Genomic DNA, 12,998 nt, shown 5'->3' with positions numbered 1-12,998 from the left:
CATGTGCAACCCCATATTGTGACTTTCGAAAAAACCATCTCGGGGACAATCTTATATTGGTTTCTTATTGAATGATCAATCAATTAAACCTTTGCAAACAGCATCACCTTGGGGGTGCTAGAAAATTACGCCATCAGTAAGCATTCTCCTCACTGAAACTCACAGCAGCCTTAAAATCCTTGGCTCTCAGACTGTTTTGGAGCAGCTGGCGCAATTTTCGCCATTTCCAAGCTTTTGGAGCAGCCTGGCGCAGGAAAGCAAATTGGTATCAAAACTGCACAATATGCGCAGCTGTCTCACCCCTGTAAATTCCATGCCAACCATGTTTCATGCTAGTGCACACCGTTGAAGAAATTGTACTGCTATGTTTACAGTTAAACCTCGTTATAACGAAATTGAAGGGGCGCCGCGATTTGCTCGTTACAGCCAATATTTCGTTATAGCTGTAGCCGACATTTACTGCAAATATTATGCATTGTAGTTACCTAAAACAAAAAGTTGGCGAAATAGCATCTTGCTGCACGGCAGTAGTTAGTAAAATAAACACATTCCGGAGGTAAAAAAGAAAAGTCACGAACCTACTTTATTGCAGTTCAAAACTCTTATTTCAAACAGACTTGGCTACGAAGAAGTCCGTAACTGGACGTTGATGCACCTTCCTGATGCGAGCGATGGCTCCCTCAGCTGCGGCCACTACGTTCACGCCATCTTCGCCGCCCTCGTGCGCGCCGAAGTATCGACGCAGCACGTCCACCGCATCTAATGCCTCCGACGCTGTCCTTAGCGCTTCTTTTCAAGCCACGTGCAACAGCGCTGACAATGGACTCTGGGTTGCTCACGATGGTGGACAGCGTATTCGTCCGCACGTCAGTCTCTTGCCACCTTACTATGGAGTGCACCTAACCTTCCTTCGCGCCCGATGCGACGGCTTTTATCATAGCCGTCTCTTGTTCAAGCGTGATAGTCTTTCGCTTTCGCTTACCGCCTGTCACACTCGCGTAATCACGCGGGCAGTACGATAAACTACGCAGCGACGTCGGCGATACGAACACGGGAGGAGGGGGGGGGGGAGAGAGAGAGAGAGAAAGGCGACGCAACCGCGCGCGCCGTGTGCGTTTTCTTTCTTCCATGATTGGGGTTCTTCCGCGGATAGTTCGCTGATTCCCTAAAGCCATAGGGATACGTGGGAAAATCGAATGTCGGACTGCTTCTCGGGGAGCCCGCGGTGAGTCCGAGACTGTAAATCGAAGGGCCCCATTCTCTGCATGCCGCGCGCAGCGAGAGGAGGGTGGGGGCTTCGCGGGCGCAGCGTCCGCATGGCGCGCCATCCAGCTTTGCGCGTGGCGGGAGTTTTGAACTGCTAATACAGTTGCCGCGTCGCGCACTGTCTCAAATCCGCGTTGCGCACTGTTGTAAAATTAGCTCAAAATTCAATTTCTGAACGAAATTTGTTCGTTATATCCCGTAACAGAGAAATTTTACCTCGTTAAAACGAGGTTTTACATACATTGGTTTCTATGGGGACTTTCAAGGGGAATTACGATTTGTTCGTTATATCCATTATTTCGTTATAGCCCGTCTCGTTATAACGAGGTTTAACTGCACTTGCTCTTGCAGGGAGGCCAGGATGCCTCTGTGAAGTATGTAATGTGCATAGCATGAAAAAACATGTGAGAACCAAGCTTGTAAATCTACACAATAATTGAGAGAGCTTGTAAGCATGGTTTCCCCTCTGCAGGTCATCAGATAGCTCTGAACCCATATTTACCCAACCTTTGAAATTTCAAGGTAGCCCTGAGCCCTGTCAAAAGCCAAACAAACCACACATTTCGCGCGCGTGCGTGCGCGTGTGTGTGTGGGTGGGGGTGTCAAGAAAATGAAGGCGATTGTGTGTGCAGGTGACTAACCAGTGCTGCAAAAATACCTGAACAGTTTCCGAAAACGGTTTTGTTTTATGCAGTATGTTTGTTTGCGATAAACCTTAATTCCCGCTTTTTCAAAACTGACCCTTTTTGTCGCAACTTTAAGTACCTTTTGCAGCTCTTCCAGCTTTTATTCGACAATGGATCATGCATTGTTTGTCTAGAATCATAACTGCCACTGGAGCTTCTTTCTTTGCTTTGCTTCCATTTTTCCGCGATGTGGAAGACCATGTCACGGAACATGCAGAGGGGCACTGCCTACAAAGCGTCGGTCAAGCCAGGGCGGTGCTGCCACCAAGAGAATGTGTAGGGAATGCCAGTGCAATTCTTCGGCAAGGTGATCAGCAAACCTGACAGCCAGACTGGTCATGTAGTTGGCTTGCCAAGTGATTTGACTCTTGCCGCCGGTTTGTTGTACCATAGATGCCAGAAGTAAAAAGGAACCATAGCTCTTGTGTTGCTCACACTAGATATTGCTATTGTACCTGTGCAACAAAGCAAAATACTTGAAGAAAATCGAAACTGAAACAAAGCTTGCTGTAAGTGGTACTAAGAAAACCTGTATGACACTGTTTAAAGGCAAAATATGCATTAAAAAAAAAAGGTACTCAACAAATGCTCCCACAACTGTACATAGGGTATTCGTTTAAAAGGCGGTCACGATTACGTGGTGAGGGTGCAGTTGGAGGATCCACGAAATAAAAAGAAGAATGCTGCCCAATTCAAGCCAACAGAAATGGCCCAGGAAGTTAAAAATTTCCTTCTTCACCTTTCAAGACAGCGCAGAGCAGGTCAACAAAGACATTCATTCATAGCCAGAATACATTCACCCACTGCAGCCTTAGAATATACATAAGAATGGACTTTGTTGCTCTTACATTCCCAATGTTTGTAGTCCCCTGCATGGCCCAGGGTTTGAAATATAGCCTCTCTTGAATGATACTGCCATTATCACTTCAAAGATAGCTTCCCAGGTGTCAGCCACCCACTGAGGTAAACAGCGACAGATGCTTGCTTTAAACAGAAGCTATTTATCAGCCTTTGTGCAACCGTGACAGTTCTTGAATGCTTGTTGAGACAAACATGGTAACGCAAGCACTCCTTGCTTTGAGCGATAAAAGTGCAGCAAAAAGACATGTGGTAGACGCATCATTAGCTTGGAGACAGCCGCTACCTTGTAAAACCCCCTCTTACACCTCTTGAATGGTAATAGTGCTTGCTCAAGAGGGAAAAATGTAGAAAAATTCTCATGTGGAAGGCCCTCAAAGTACAAGCACCCAGTCCTGGATTCTTAGTGTGTTCTAATGCACGGTACAATACCTGGTATAGCAAAGTTTCAGTTCTGACATGTTCAATGTAACAGGGGTGCACTGTGTAAAACTGTTCCTAAGCATGTGACTAGCAGCAATGGTATGATATTTGCGTGGACAGACATTAAACTAAGTCCTAGTGCGTGCAAGGCCAGAAGCAAACTTGACCCAGTGGGGACACAGCCTCAAATTCCCCCCCCCTTCCCCCAAAAAGTGTTGTACTAATGCTGCTTGGCGCTTAAGATCTGCAGTGACCCTTGCAGGGTGGGAGCAGACGCAGTAAGTGCAAGACTAAAACCAACTATGCTCCTACAGCTGCCACAATGAAAAGGGTGACTTGAAATCTGAGAATTATGTGCAACAAACTTATATTCAGAGAGATACAGCACACTGATTTTACATTTATAAATTCCTGCCTCACTGATTATATTTTTAACTCAATCAGTCACATTTTGCCACTCACTGCTCGTGCAGTTGAAAATTTCAGTGCAGTAAAATATAGGGGGTGGCTACTCCTGCTTTCAAATTTATGGCATTTTTTAGTCGATAAAACACTGATACTGCTACGAATGGTACCTCTGTATTCCCGGCACTGCAATCTACTGATGTAGGCCAAGATGTTCCCACACTTTACTGTCCCTTCAATTAGGTTATCTTTGTACATAGGTTCCCAATTGCTTATACCAAGTGCAAAACAGCTACAGTTTGGAAAGGCGCGTTGACAATGTACAACGACAGCGGCTAATCCAAACTTGCATATTGCAGCCTTCCAGATGCCCTCTCCCCCACTCACCAGTGATGGTGGCCTCGCTCTCCCCCCCGACCTGGGTGGCGCTCTTGAACAGCACCACCGTCAGCTGGCCCAGGCAGGTGAGTCCCGCCTTCTGGACATCTGGCGCCGGGTAGTCGGCCATCCTGGACACCTCATCGAAGCAGCGGTCGAGGTAAGGCACGAAGGCAGGCCCCACGTTCTCGGCGAGCTCTGCCAGGGCTGCACACGTGTCCTCCTTCTCCTCCAGGTATGCATTCTCGACAGCGTACCTGCCACCAACGAACGATGAGGTCAATGAGAGCTAGGTGCCAGTTTTCTACTTTCACAATCACCACTGAGCTCTGCATCGCCCACAATTAAGGGCACATTTACAGACAACATCCCTGATTATGCAAGTAAAGAAAGAGATGCTTCAACTACATCAAGTGAAGTTCTAAAAGAGGCTTAAGGGGAGACGGTGATCTTAAAAAGAACTTTTTTATTAATTGTTCTGTGATAATGAAAACCACTTGTCGTCCTCATTTCAAATATGTAATTAGTTTTCAAGTGGCATAATTACTTTTTAAGTTATAAAGGAAACACCGGGGCCTAATTCAGTAATTTCTTACAGGCCGTTAAAGGGCTACTGAAGCGCTTTTAAAACCGGGTAAAACTATTTTTACAATTATTACATTGGTCAGTCTATGCCTATAAACTTTTTTTTCGGCATTTTTAGCTTGGGGACAGCAGTAACCATTGATAAAGTTGACCCGACGCCCTGCAAATACGCAGGTATCCCAAGTTCCTGATCCATTATTATAAGGGGATTAGAAAATTTGTGGGACCGCAGCGCTCTGGGCTTCCCGAACTTCTTGCTCGTTCTCCCGGTCAATGTTGTTGGTTGTGACGACAGCTTAGCTGAATAGCTAGATTTTAAGAAGAAATGAAGGAAGCTGGAAAGCATGAAGCGTTTTCTGCGCGCGGAAGCGCTCCGCACACTTGCCGGCCGTGCATGCCCGTACGGCACATGAAACAGCTCGCACCACACATGCCGCGGCAGCGACCGCTCTTCGCTGCCGTCCAGAATCAAGGCCGTCGCGAAAAGCAAGGTAAACATGCAAAATTGTGCTAAAACATGTAAAACGTGAAAAATTGTGCTAGGGATTGTCCTCCAAGGTGATTTTGAAAGAGGTGATCTAATTTGTATCGCGATGTGGAGCGCCGACTGGTCGCGGAGGCTCGTCAACGGCAGCAAATGAACCTGCCCAAGTACGAGATCTGGCGAGAGGCCGATGGATGGCGTTATCTGCGTGCAAGAATGACTTTCAATTAGGGGTGTGCGAATATTCGAAACTTCGAATATTCGATTCGAATTTTTTGGTATTCAATTCGATTCGAACGGCACTTTTATTGTTCGAAATATTCGAACCATCCAAAACTAAAACTAAAACTAAAAAAAAAAAAAAAATCAGGACGTGTCTCAACAGCAAAGTTGCGAAGCATATACACGGCGAACGATACGTGCTTTCGCAGACTGTATCGGTGTTTATTCGTAGTTACAGTGGAATCTCGATTATACGATTCTGGGTGATACGAATTTCCGAAAAGTTTCGGCGAAATTGCATTGTTTGCAATGTAAAAAATTTCGGCTGTACGAACGGACCTGCGCGGCCCGGCGGGTACGAACGAGCAGGCGAGGCCACCCGACTGCCGATCGAGCAAGTGACGGCTCTCTCTCCCCTGTTTGTCACTCTTTCTCCAGAAATGGCCGGGCTGTTGTTTTCTGCTCACGAAAACGCGCCGCGCACGCCCCACGTGCGCTGACACCGCCGCGAAACCACCCGCAAGCTGCGCGCGGCGCGGCCGGCGGCGGCAACATGGCGGCGGCTCCGGCCGTGAAGCGGCGCGGGAACTGGAGCGCCCGCTTCTAACCACTCTTTAAAATAAGGCTCAAGGGAGACACGAAGTTGCTTGTGCGGTAAAGGAGCTGATAATAAATGCGAAAACGGTACTAACATCATCCCCACCGCTAGTGAAAGCGCCCATGAAATATTTGTGGGGGTGCTAAGCCTAACCATCTCCGGCGGAGCCAAGCCGGCTGTCTCGATCGCTTCGCAAGTCGTCAGGCTCCTCCATTCTGCCGCGCGCGTCGTGCGTCATTTTCTGACCGAGGTAGGCGCGGGCGCGAAATCGTCGATGCAGGCGTGAAAATACAGCGTGCGCAAAGCCGAGGTGAGCGATATCGCGTGCAAGAACGCACCATGCGGTTCACGCTTAACTGTTGCGGCGTGTAGCGAGCTTGGGCCACTTGGGCATCGCGAGTGAGGAGATGAGCGCGAAGCTTTCCGTGCTCCAGAAAGGACTGCTTTGCGACATGGGGGTTAAAAAAAGCAGAAAAAAATCAAGAATTTCCTGACGCGAAAGCAAGAAAAAGAAATAAACGAAAACTTTTTTCAGCGCTCAATTTTTTGGTCTGTGTTGGTTCATACGAATTTCGGATGATACGGATATTTTTCGCGGTCCCGCAAGATTAGTATCATCGAGATTTTACTGTATCAGCGCGCGGTAATGTGTACGGATGCCGGCCACTAGTGTCTCAAGTGAGTGGCTGTTTTCGGTACAGTTGAACCCCTTTATAAGAGACACGTACCGGGGAGCAGTTTCTGTCTCTTATATAAGATGTCTCTTATAAGCAGGGTGCCATGTTTTTACCAACTGATCAACCCATAGTTCAATGTGGGCACCGTATGACTCAAATAAGCTCAAAAGAACGCTACAGCATGTTGAAAAAGATTCATTCTAATTAATGTTTGGCCCAAGCATTTATGAAACTTTCTTTGCTTCATGACTGTATTTACACTGTTTTTTACAACCAATTCTACAAGCTTTTTTTCCTTTCCTTGTTTGTGGAAGATGAATCGTAGATGTTGAGTTCACAAGCCTGATCAATAGCCAGAGCGCACAGCTTCTTCCGCTGTGTGCTCAGGCTATTCATTACGCTTGCAGGACTCAACATCTGCAGTGCTTCTTGATTGGGAGCTACGCGAGTGGGAGAGCCCGCATGTGCGATCGTGCTCCATTCAATGGACGGCAGTAAGCTTCAACCACTTCTGTAAGTTGCATTTTCATTGGCAGGGCTTCTCATTGTCATTTCATAGCTGACTGAACCACTTTGTGTTTGCTGAAGTTATAATAAATAGCGACTGCAGGTGTCTGTCGTCCACCTGTGCTTCCAGGATGGAAGCAACTGCAATTAGTGACTGGTGGCACTGTGTCTGAAGTTAAAATGTCTGTTACAAGCGAGATTATTGATTAAACTTCAAGGATAACTTGTCCCTTATAACCAAATCTTCTACATCCGATGTCTGTTATAAAAGAGGTCGATTTAATGGGAGAGATAGGGCAGCCAACCATGCGGGTGAATAGTGTCTCTTATACCCATTTGTCTCTTACATCAGTGTCTCTTATAACGAGGTTCAACTGTATCTGGTAGAGTCGTGACGAGCAGGCGCTCACTGCTCCCCGAACATGTCGAGCAGTTAACCTTTCTTCATGATAACATTTAAGTGAGTGCAGACCTTAACCTGTTGAGTGCAATGGTACTGTGCAATTCCTAATTTTACTTTATGGGATTTGTTGTGCAGTTTTTGTGTTTCTAGATGGTGAAAACTTTAATTTTACAAAAAACAAGTATTCGTATTCGAAAAATATTCGATTCGATTCGAACTTTGTTTTCATTATTCGTATTCGCTTCGAAATTAAAAAATTGATATTCGCACACCCCTACTTTCAATGTGAAAATAAGGTTCCACATTCGAGAAAGGGGTTGATAGTGTGGTGAAAAACTGTGCTAAGTAGTCATTCGCAATTATGGAGATAGCAGCAACCAAATATCTGCCTCGGTGCTAAGCCTAAAGTTCCCAACATCCGAGGCGATCCGTGCAACCCAAGCCAGCTGGAGCTGTTGGGGAAGGCGTTCTTCTAAAGCTCGTCAGGGACCAGCATGCTGCGTTAGGGTTCCTCTACCATTTAGGGGGCTACCAACGTTCGGTTCCCTATTCTAAAACTGCATATGTGCAGCAATGCCACGTTCCACTGACCGGCCGAGCAGCGACCCGGTGCGACGCGGTGACCGGCGGCGGCCGCATCGCCCGCTGCTGCCTGTCCGAATGTAAAAACAAAGTTCCACATTCGAGGAAGGGGATGATGGCGTGTTGAAAAATTGTGCTAGGAATTGACTAGCGCTGCACCCGAAAAACAGAAGTCTGCCATGAGCTGTTGGGGGAGGACCCCTTTCTAAAGCTCGCCACGGGCGAACTTGTTGCGTTAATACTTCCTTCAGGCTCTCCTATTCTAAGGAAAAATTGTGTGAGCCCCCCATTCACCTGAGGACCTTCTGGCCCCTATCTGAACGGGAACAGAATGAGACCTTCAGACCGAGCGGTCACCGCAGCACCGGCACTTCCGAATATGATGTCATCAGCCGCCGGCCAATCGCGAAAGGCAGCCAGGGCTCTGACCGCGCCCCCGGGCAGGGGTCGTTTATTTTGACAAAAAAAGATGGTTTGGGTGTATTTACACATAAAATAAACATGTTTTTCGAATTCAGCGTCAAGAAAACCATAATGTAATGTCCCCAACAAAATTTTCTTGAAAACCTCTTCACCAGCCCTTTAAGGGGCAATTTTTATTCGTTTTATAAAAATAAATGGTATGGATGTGTAATTGAAGACCTGCCATGCATGCTGATGCTATTTATATTCCTGTAAAGATGGTTGATTGGATAAAATTAGTCTAATTATAACAAGTACAGGTCTCAGAAAACTTAATGAGCTCATATTATTAATCATAACATTTATTTGAGGCACATTGAGCCAATTAAAATAGCATCAGCATGCAGTTCATTTCATCCCAAATTCAACGGTGTAACGTTTGTAGAATCCTTAAAAAAAAAAAAAAAAAAAAAAACTGAAAACGCCTGTAAAGCTAGGCACATTAAAAAAAAAAAAAAAGGGAAGCTGAGAAAATCATAGCTGAAGTGACCGTTTTTATCTATTGAGCATGTGAAAAAAAAAAACTCTAGAATGTAGCTAGTTTTTCGCTAAACATGAGCATACCAAGTTCGCTGAAATCAGTTGATGGGAAAATATGAAATACTCTGTATACAGATGGCACTTGGCAGAAAAGCTGAACAAAAGCAAATCCAGAACGTTGCTTCAATTTTGATGCTGTTGGCAGCGCGCCGTCAATCTTTGGCGACGAAGGCTGAGGTGTCAATCGTGCACCACAGTTGTAAACATTTATTTTGTTATGTTACTGCTTGATTTGTTACAGTCAAATCGGCTCCGGGGCGATTTGCATCGCATGAAATGAGTTGCAACGAAGGGGCTGGTAACGGAACGCACCACACTTCTGTGACGTGCATGCGCTTGGCTAGGTGGGATAACCATGTTTTCGATTTAATCTACTCGTATATCACGTCACCATCGCATGTTGTGCACAGCGCGAACACTTATCATTCTCAAATCACTCATCTATATAATAACCTGCTGACGAGGAAGCGGGCGCCGGAATGCGGCCAACCCGTCGCGGCATTGTGAACGGAACGAATACACTTCCCTTGCGCCGTTGGCAAGCGGCACCCTCCACTATCATTTCTTTTCTAGCTATTTGCTGCTGATCTAAAGATAGATGCACCATAGTGCAGCGACAGGCGTAATCATACCACTAATGCTATCGTCTCGGCAGCCCGCGGGGGCGCTAAGCCTACCTTTGTCTCGGCCCCGTTCTCACGATAAGCTGTATGCTATCGTCTCGGCAGCCCGCGGGGGCGCTAAGCCTACCTTTGTCTCGGCCCCGTTCTCACGATAAGCTGTCCGAATTGGGTGGCTCGTTCAGTCTTTTTTCCAACGCGGTTTCACTCGCAACCAATGGATGAAACAAAGCGATTCTGGCGGGGAATTGAAAATGAAAAGACGCACCTTCAAACGAGACCAAGATAGACGCCATAGCGCATGTAGAACGTAAGCGGCGGGTCGTCGAAAAATTGCTATTTTCGCGCCAAATCTTGGCCGATTTTAGCGGTCCTTGGTGATAAAGTTGATATTATGGCTCACATACGTATTCCTGGGTCTGGATATTTTGCTGACCGGGAGAAAAATAGCTCTACTTTCTGAAATTGGCAATTTTAAAAAACCATTTTTTGGCCGAATTTCAGGATTCTGAGATCCGCGTCTCCCCCTAAAAATGTTGAAACCTAAAAAAGAAGCACCTCTCATTCATCTGCTGTTGTGCACAGAAAAAAAAAAAAAAAAAGCAAATAAGTCACAGAAAACAGTGCTCCGCGCTGTGCCACATAAAAGGGAGTGCTGGCACAGCTATGAACACAGGCACATACTGACCCCTCGTCGTCCATGCCGCACTCTGAGATGTGGTCAGAGAGGATCTCCTCAGCTGCCTCATCGTCACTGTCTTCAAGGTCATCGAAAAGTTCGAAGCCAGTGTCACCGTCTGGAGACCGTGCCTGCAGTAGGAATGAATCATGTCCCATGGTAGATTTTTTTTACCCCTTGGCAGCAAATGTCACTATCACGGGAAAGCTTGAACACAAGCTCAAACACTGCAAAGTTGCAAGAAAGGCAGCCCTATCATGTAACTTTTAATTACAATTTGTCATACACAAATTTCCTAATTTTATGCAGATAAAACATACAGGCTACCATTTATGCCCCACTGTTGTGCTTACTCAGTGCAAAGCATGACTTTGGGGCCCAGGATAGGAACGAATAATGTTTCAATATGCCATCAATGCCCACCTCAGCAGTAAAAGAAACAGACACTACAGTATGTGACCCTTACCCTCTGGTGACAATGTTTGTAACATGCAGTTGCACATATTTTTTCTGATAAGACGTACCATCACCTCGAACGGAGTGATGGTTGCAGAGTCCCGACGGAAATGGTGGCCATAAATTAACTTACTTAACTTACTAAATTAACTAACTTACTTACTGATTAGTGGCAACCAGCTTGGTTTTGCCACTTCTCTTCAAATACCAGAAGAGAGCCACCTCTGACCCAAGTAACATAAATCTAGTCTCCCTTCAATGGGAAGCTGTTGGGTCTGCATCTACTGCTGAGTGCACTGCCTTACGTGACTTTCAGCACTTATACCCTTCGCTAATGGCTGCAGCTAATGCCACTACAACCAAAGAGTGGTTTCAGTGAGCTAGGTGTGGCAACATTGTAAGCAGAATACCGGTGGCACAAAAACAAAATGCGCATACTTTGGGGCATGGTTAAAATTGCACCAACAGGGCACACAACTTCGCACCCCTCACCCCAACTGCACATGAGCAAAGCCTCATTCGGTGACGTCAGATCACCCAGCTTGTACCAAAAGCTTGCATGAATGCATTTTGTGTCTGGGAGACTGCATCAATGTTGCATACTTGTTGGCAATCAACCATTTACCCCTTAATATTATGGCCAGGTGTAACGTTTCTATCAGAAGTGAGCACATTTTCAGATTCCCAATTTGACTTTTCTTGACTTGCAGAACTGGCTGCATTCTATCCGCCATGCTTCCAGCAACAGCTCTCTGCCTTTGCATGCTGTTTCATATTACATTCAATTAGTTTCATGCAGTAGCTGCGACTAATTGCTTTCACCATTGCTGAGCATCCGATCTGCTTATTTCCTGTAAAAAATTTAGGCGAACTGAACAGAAAACAAATCCCAAAGAAAGGAAAAAAAAGGGGCAGGGGAGCAATTTTATTATATCACCCATTTCAAACAGTTTCTTTTTCTTCTGAAAATTTTGACTCCAGAGGAATGACCATGCCCTTTTTTATTACAGTCAAACTTCAATGTAACGAAGTTGGTAAAATTCATAATTTACTTTGCTACATAGAAATTCGTGGTTAAGGGGGGACACTGGTCTTAAAACAACTTCTTTTATTTTCAAGCAAACTCTGTGAAACTTGTCAGTCTTGCTGCTTTTTTCCCACTGATTTCAAATATGCCAGTATTTTTTCAGTTGGTCAATTAGTTACCAAGATAATTAGAGATAATTAGCCATTTTGCCCCAACAATTAACAAAACAGTGTTGCTCACAAAACTGTAATCTTTATATTTTCCATTACTATGAACCCTGCTGAATGCAATCTTGGAAACAGTTTTTTGATGCACCGCTTGGAACTAATTTTACGGCTCATTAAACTTCGGTAGCACCAGTGGCAAGGAACCATTTTCAGTGCCCATTTCAAACACCGAAGTTTAATGAGCTGTAAAATTAGTTCCAAGCGATGCATCAAAAAACTGTTTCCAAGATTGCATTCAGCAGGGTTCATAGTAATGGAAAATATAAAGATTACAGTTTTGTGACCAACACTGTTTTGTTAATTGTGGGGGCAAAAATGGCTAATTATCTCTAATTATCTTGGGAACTAATTGACCAACTGAAAAAATACTGGCATATTTGAAATCAGTGGGAAAAAAGCAGCAAGACTGACAAGTTTCACAGAGTTCACTTGAAAATTAAAAGAAATTGTTTTAAGACCAGTGTCCCCCCTTAAAAGGAGTGACAATAGCGCTCGTCCATGCTGTTAGCATCGCTGGCAACATGTATCTACCAGGTGTTTGTATTGTTGGGGGAGAGCATGCAGGTCGGCAGCAGTGGCAGAGAGCTGCTCCTTACAAAATACTGGGAACTGCCACTAGCACTTCCCCGAGGCTTTGAAAGAAACTTGCAGTGACGTCATTATGACAACATTTTCGGGGTCTCATTGGTTGCGGCCGCACAATGGTCGCAATGATGGTACAACTGCATCTAGCTCGTCAGTCCTCCGACCAGCGTACGCCAAAACCGGTCCTAACAATCAGCCATAACGATCAGTCGCATGCCAATTGCATGCTCTAGTCGTGCATGTGTCTCGTGCTTTAACCGCGTAAAGCGGTTCCTGCAAACAGAAACGTGGTGTGTATACATGGCTGGCGCTCTGTTTGTTTCTGCCA

The 12,998-nt window shown here is 45.5% G+C and overlaps 1 protein-coding gene across 1 annotated transcript in view; it reads right to left on the bottom strand.

The window, feature by feature from the left end:
* Positions 1 to 12,998, bottom strand: part of LOC144154339 (importin-4-like) — a 90,522-nt gene that overhangs the window by 17,307 nt on the left and 60,217 nt on the right. Inside the window, exons 20-21 of the mRNA XM_077685840.1 lie at positions 10,385 to 10,506; positions 4,026 to 4,273 (exon numbers count right to left, since the gene is read on the bottom strand). Of these exons, the coding sequence (XP_077541966.1) occupies positions 4,026 to 4,273; positions 10,385 to 10,506 (370 nt within the window). The remainder of the gene's footprint in view (positions 1 to 4,025; positions 4,274 to 10,384; positions 10,507 to 12,998) is intronic.

This window comes from Haemaphysalis longicornis, unplaced genomic scaffold (genome assembly GCF_048455015.1).
Source record: "Haemaphysalis longicornis isolate Haplotype H1 unplaced genomic scaffold, Haemaphysalis longicornis Haplotype H1 scaffold_1, whole genome shotgun sequence".
NCBI lineage: Eukaryota > Metazoa > Arthropoda > Arachnida > Ixodida > Ixodidae > Haemaphysalis > Haemaphysalis longicornis.
This window is presented reverse-complemented; position numbering and strand designations above follow the sequence as displayed.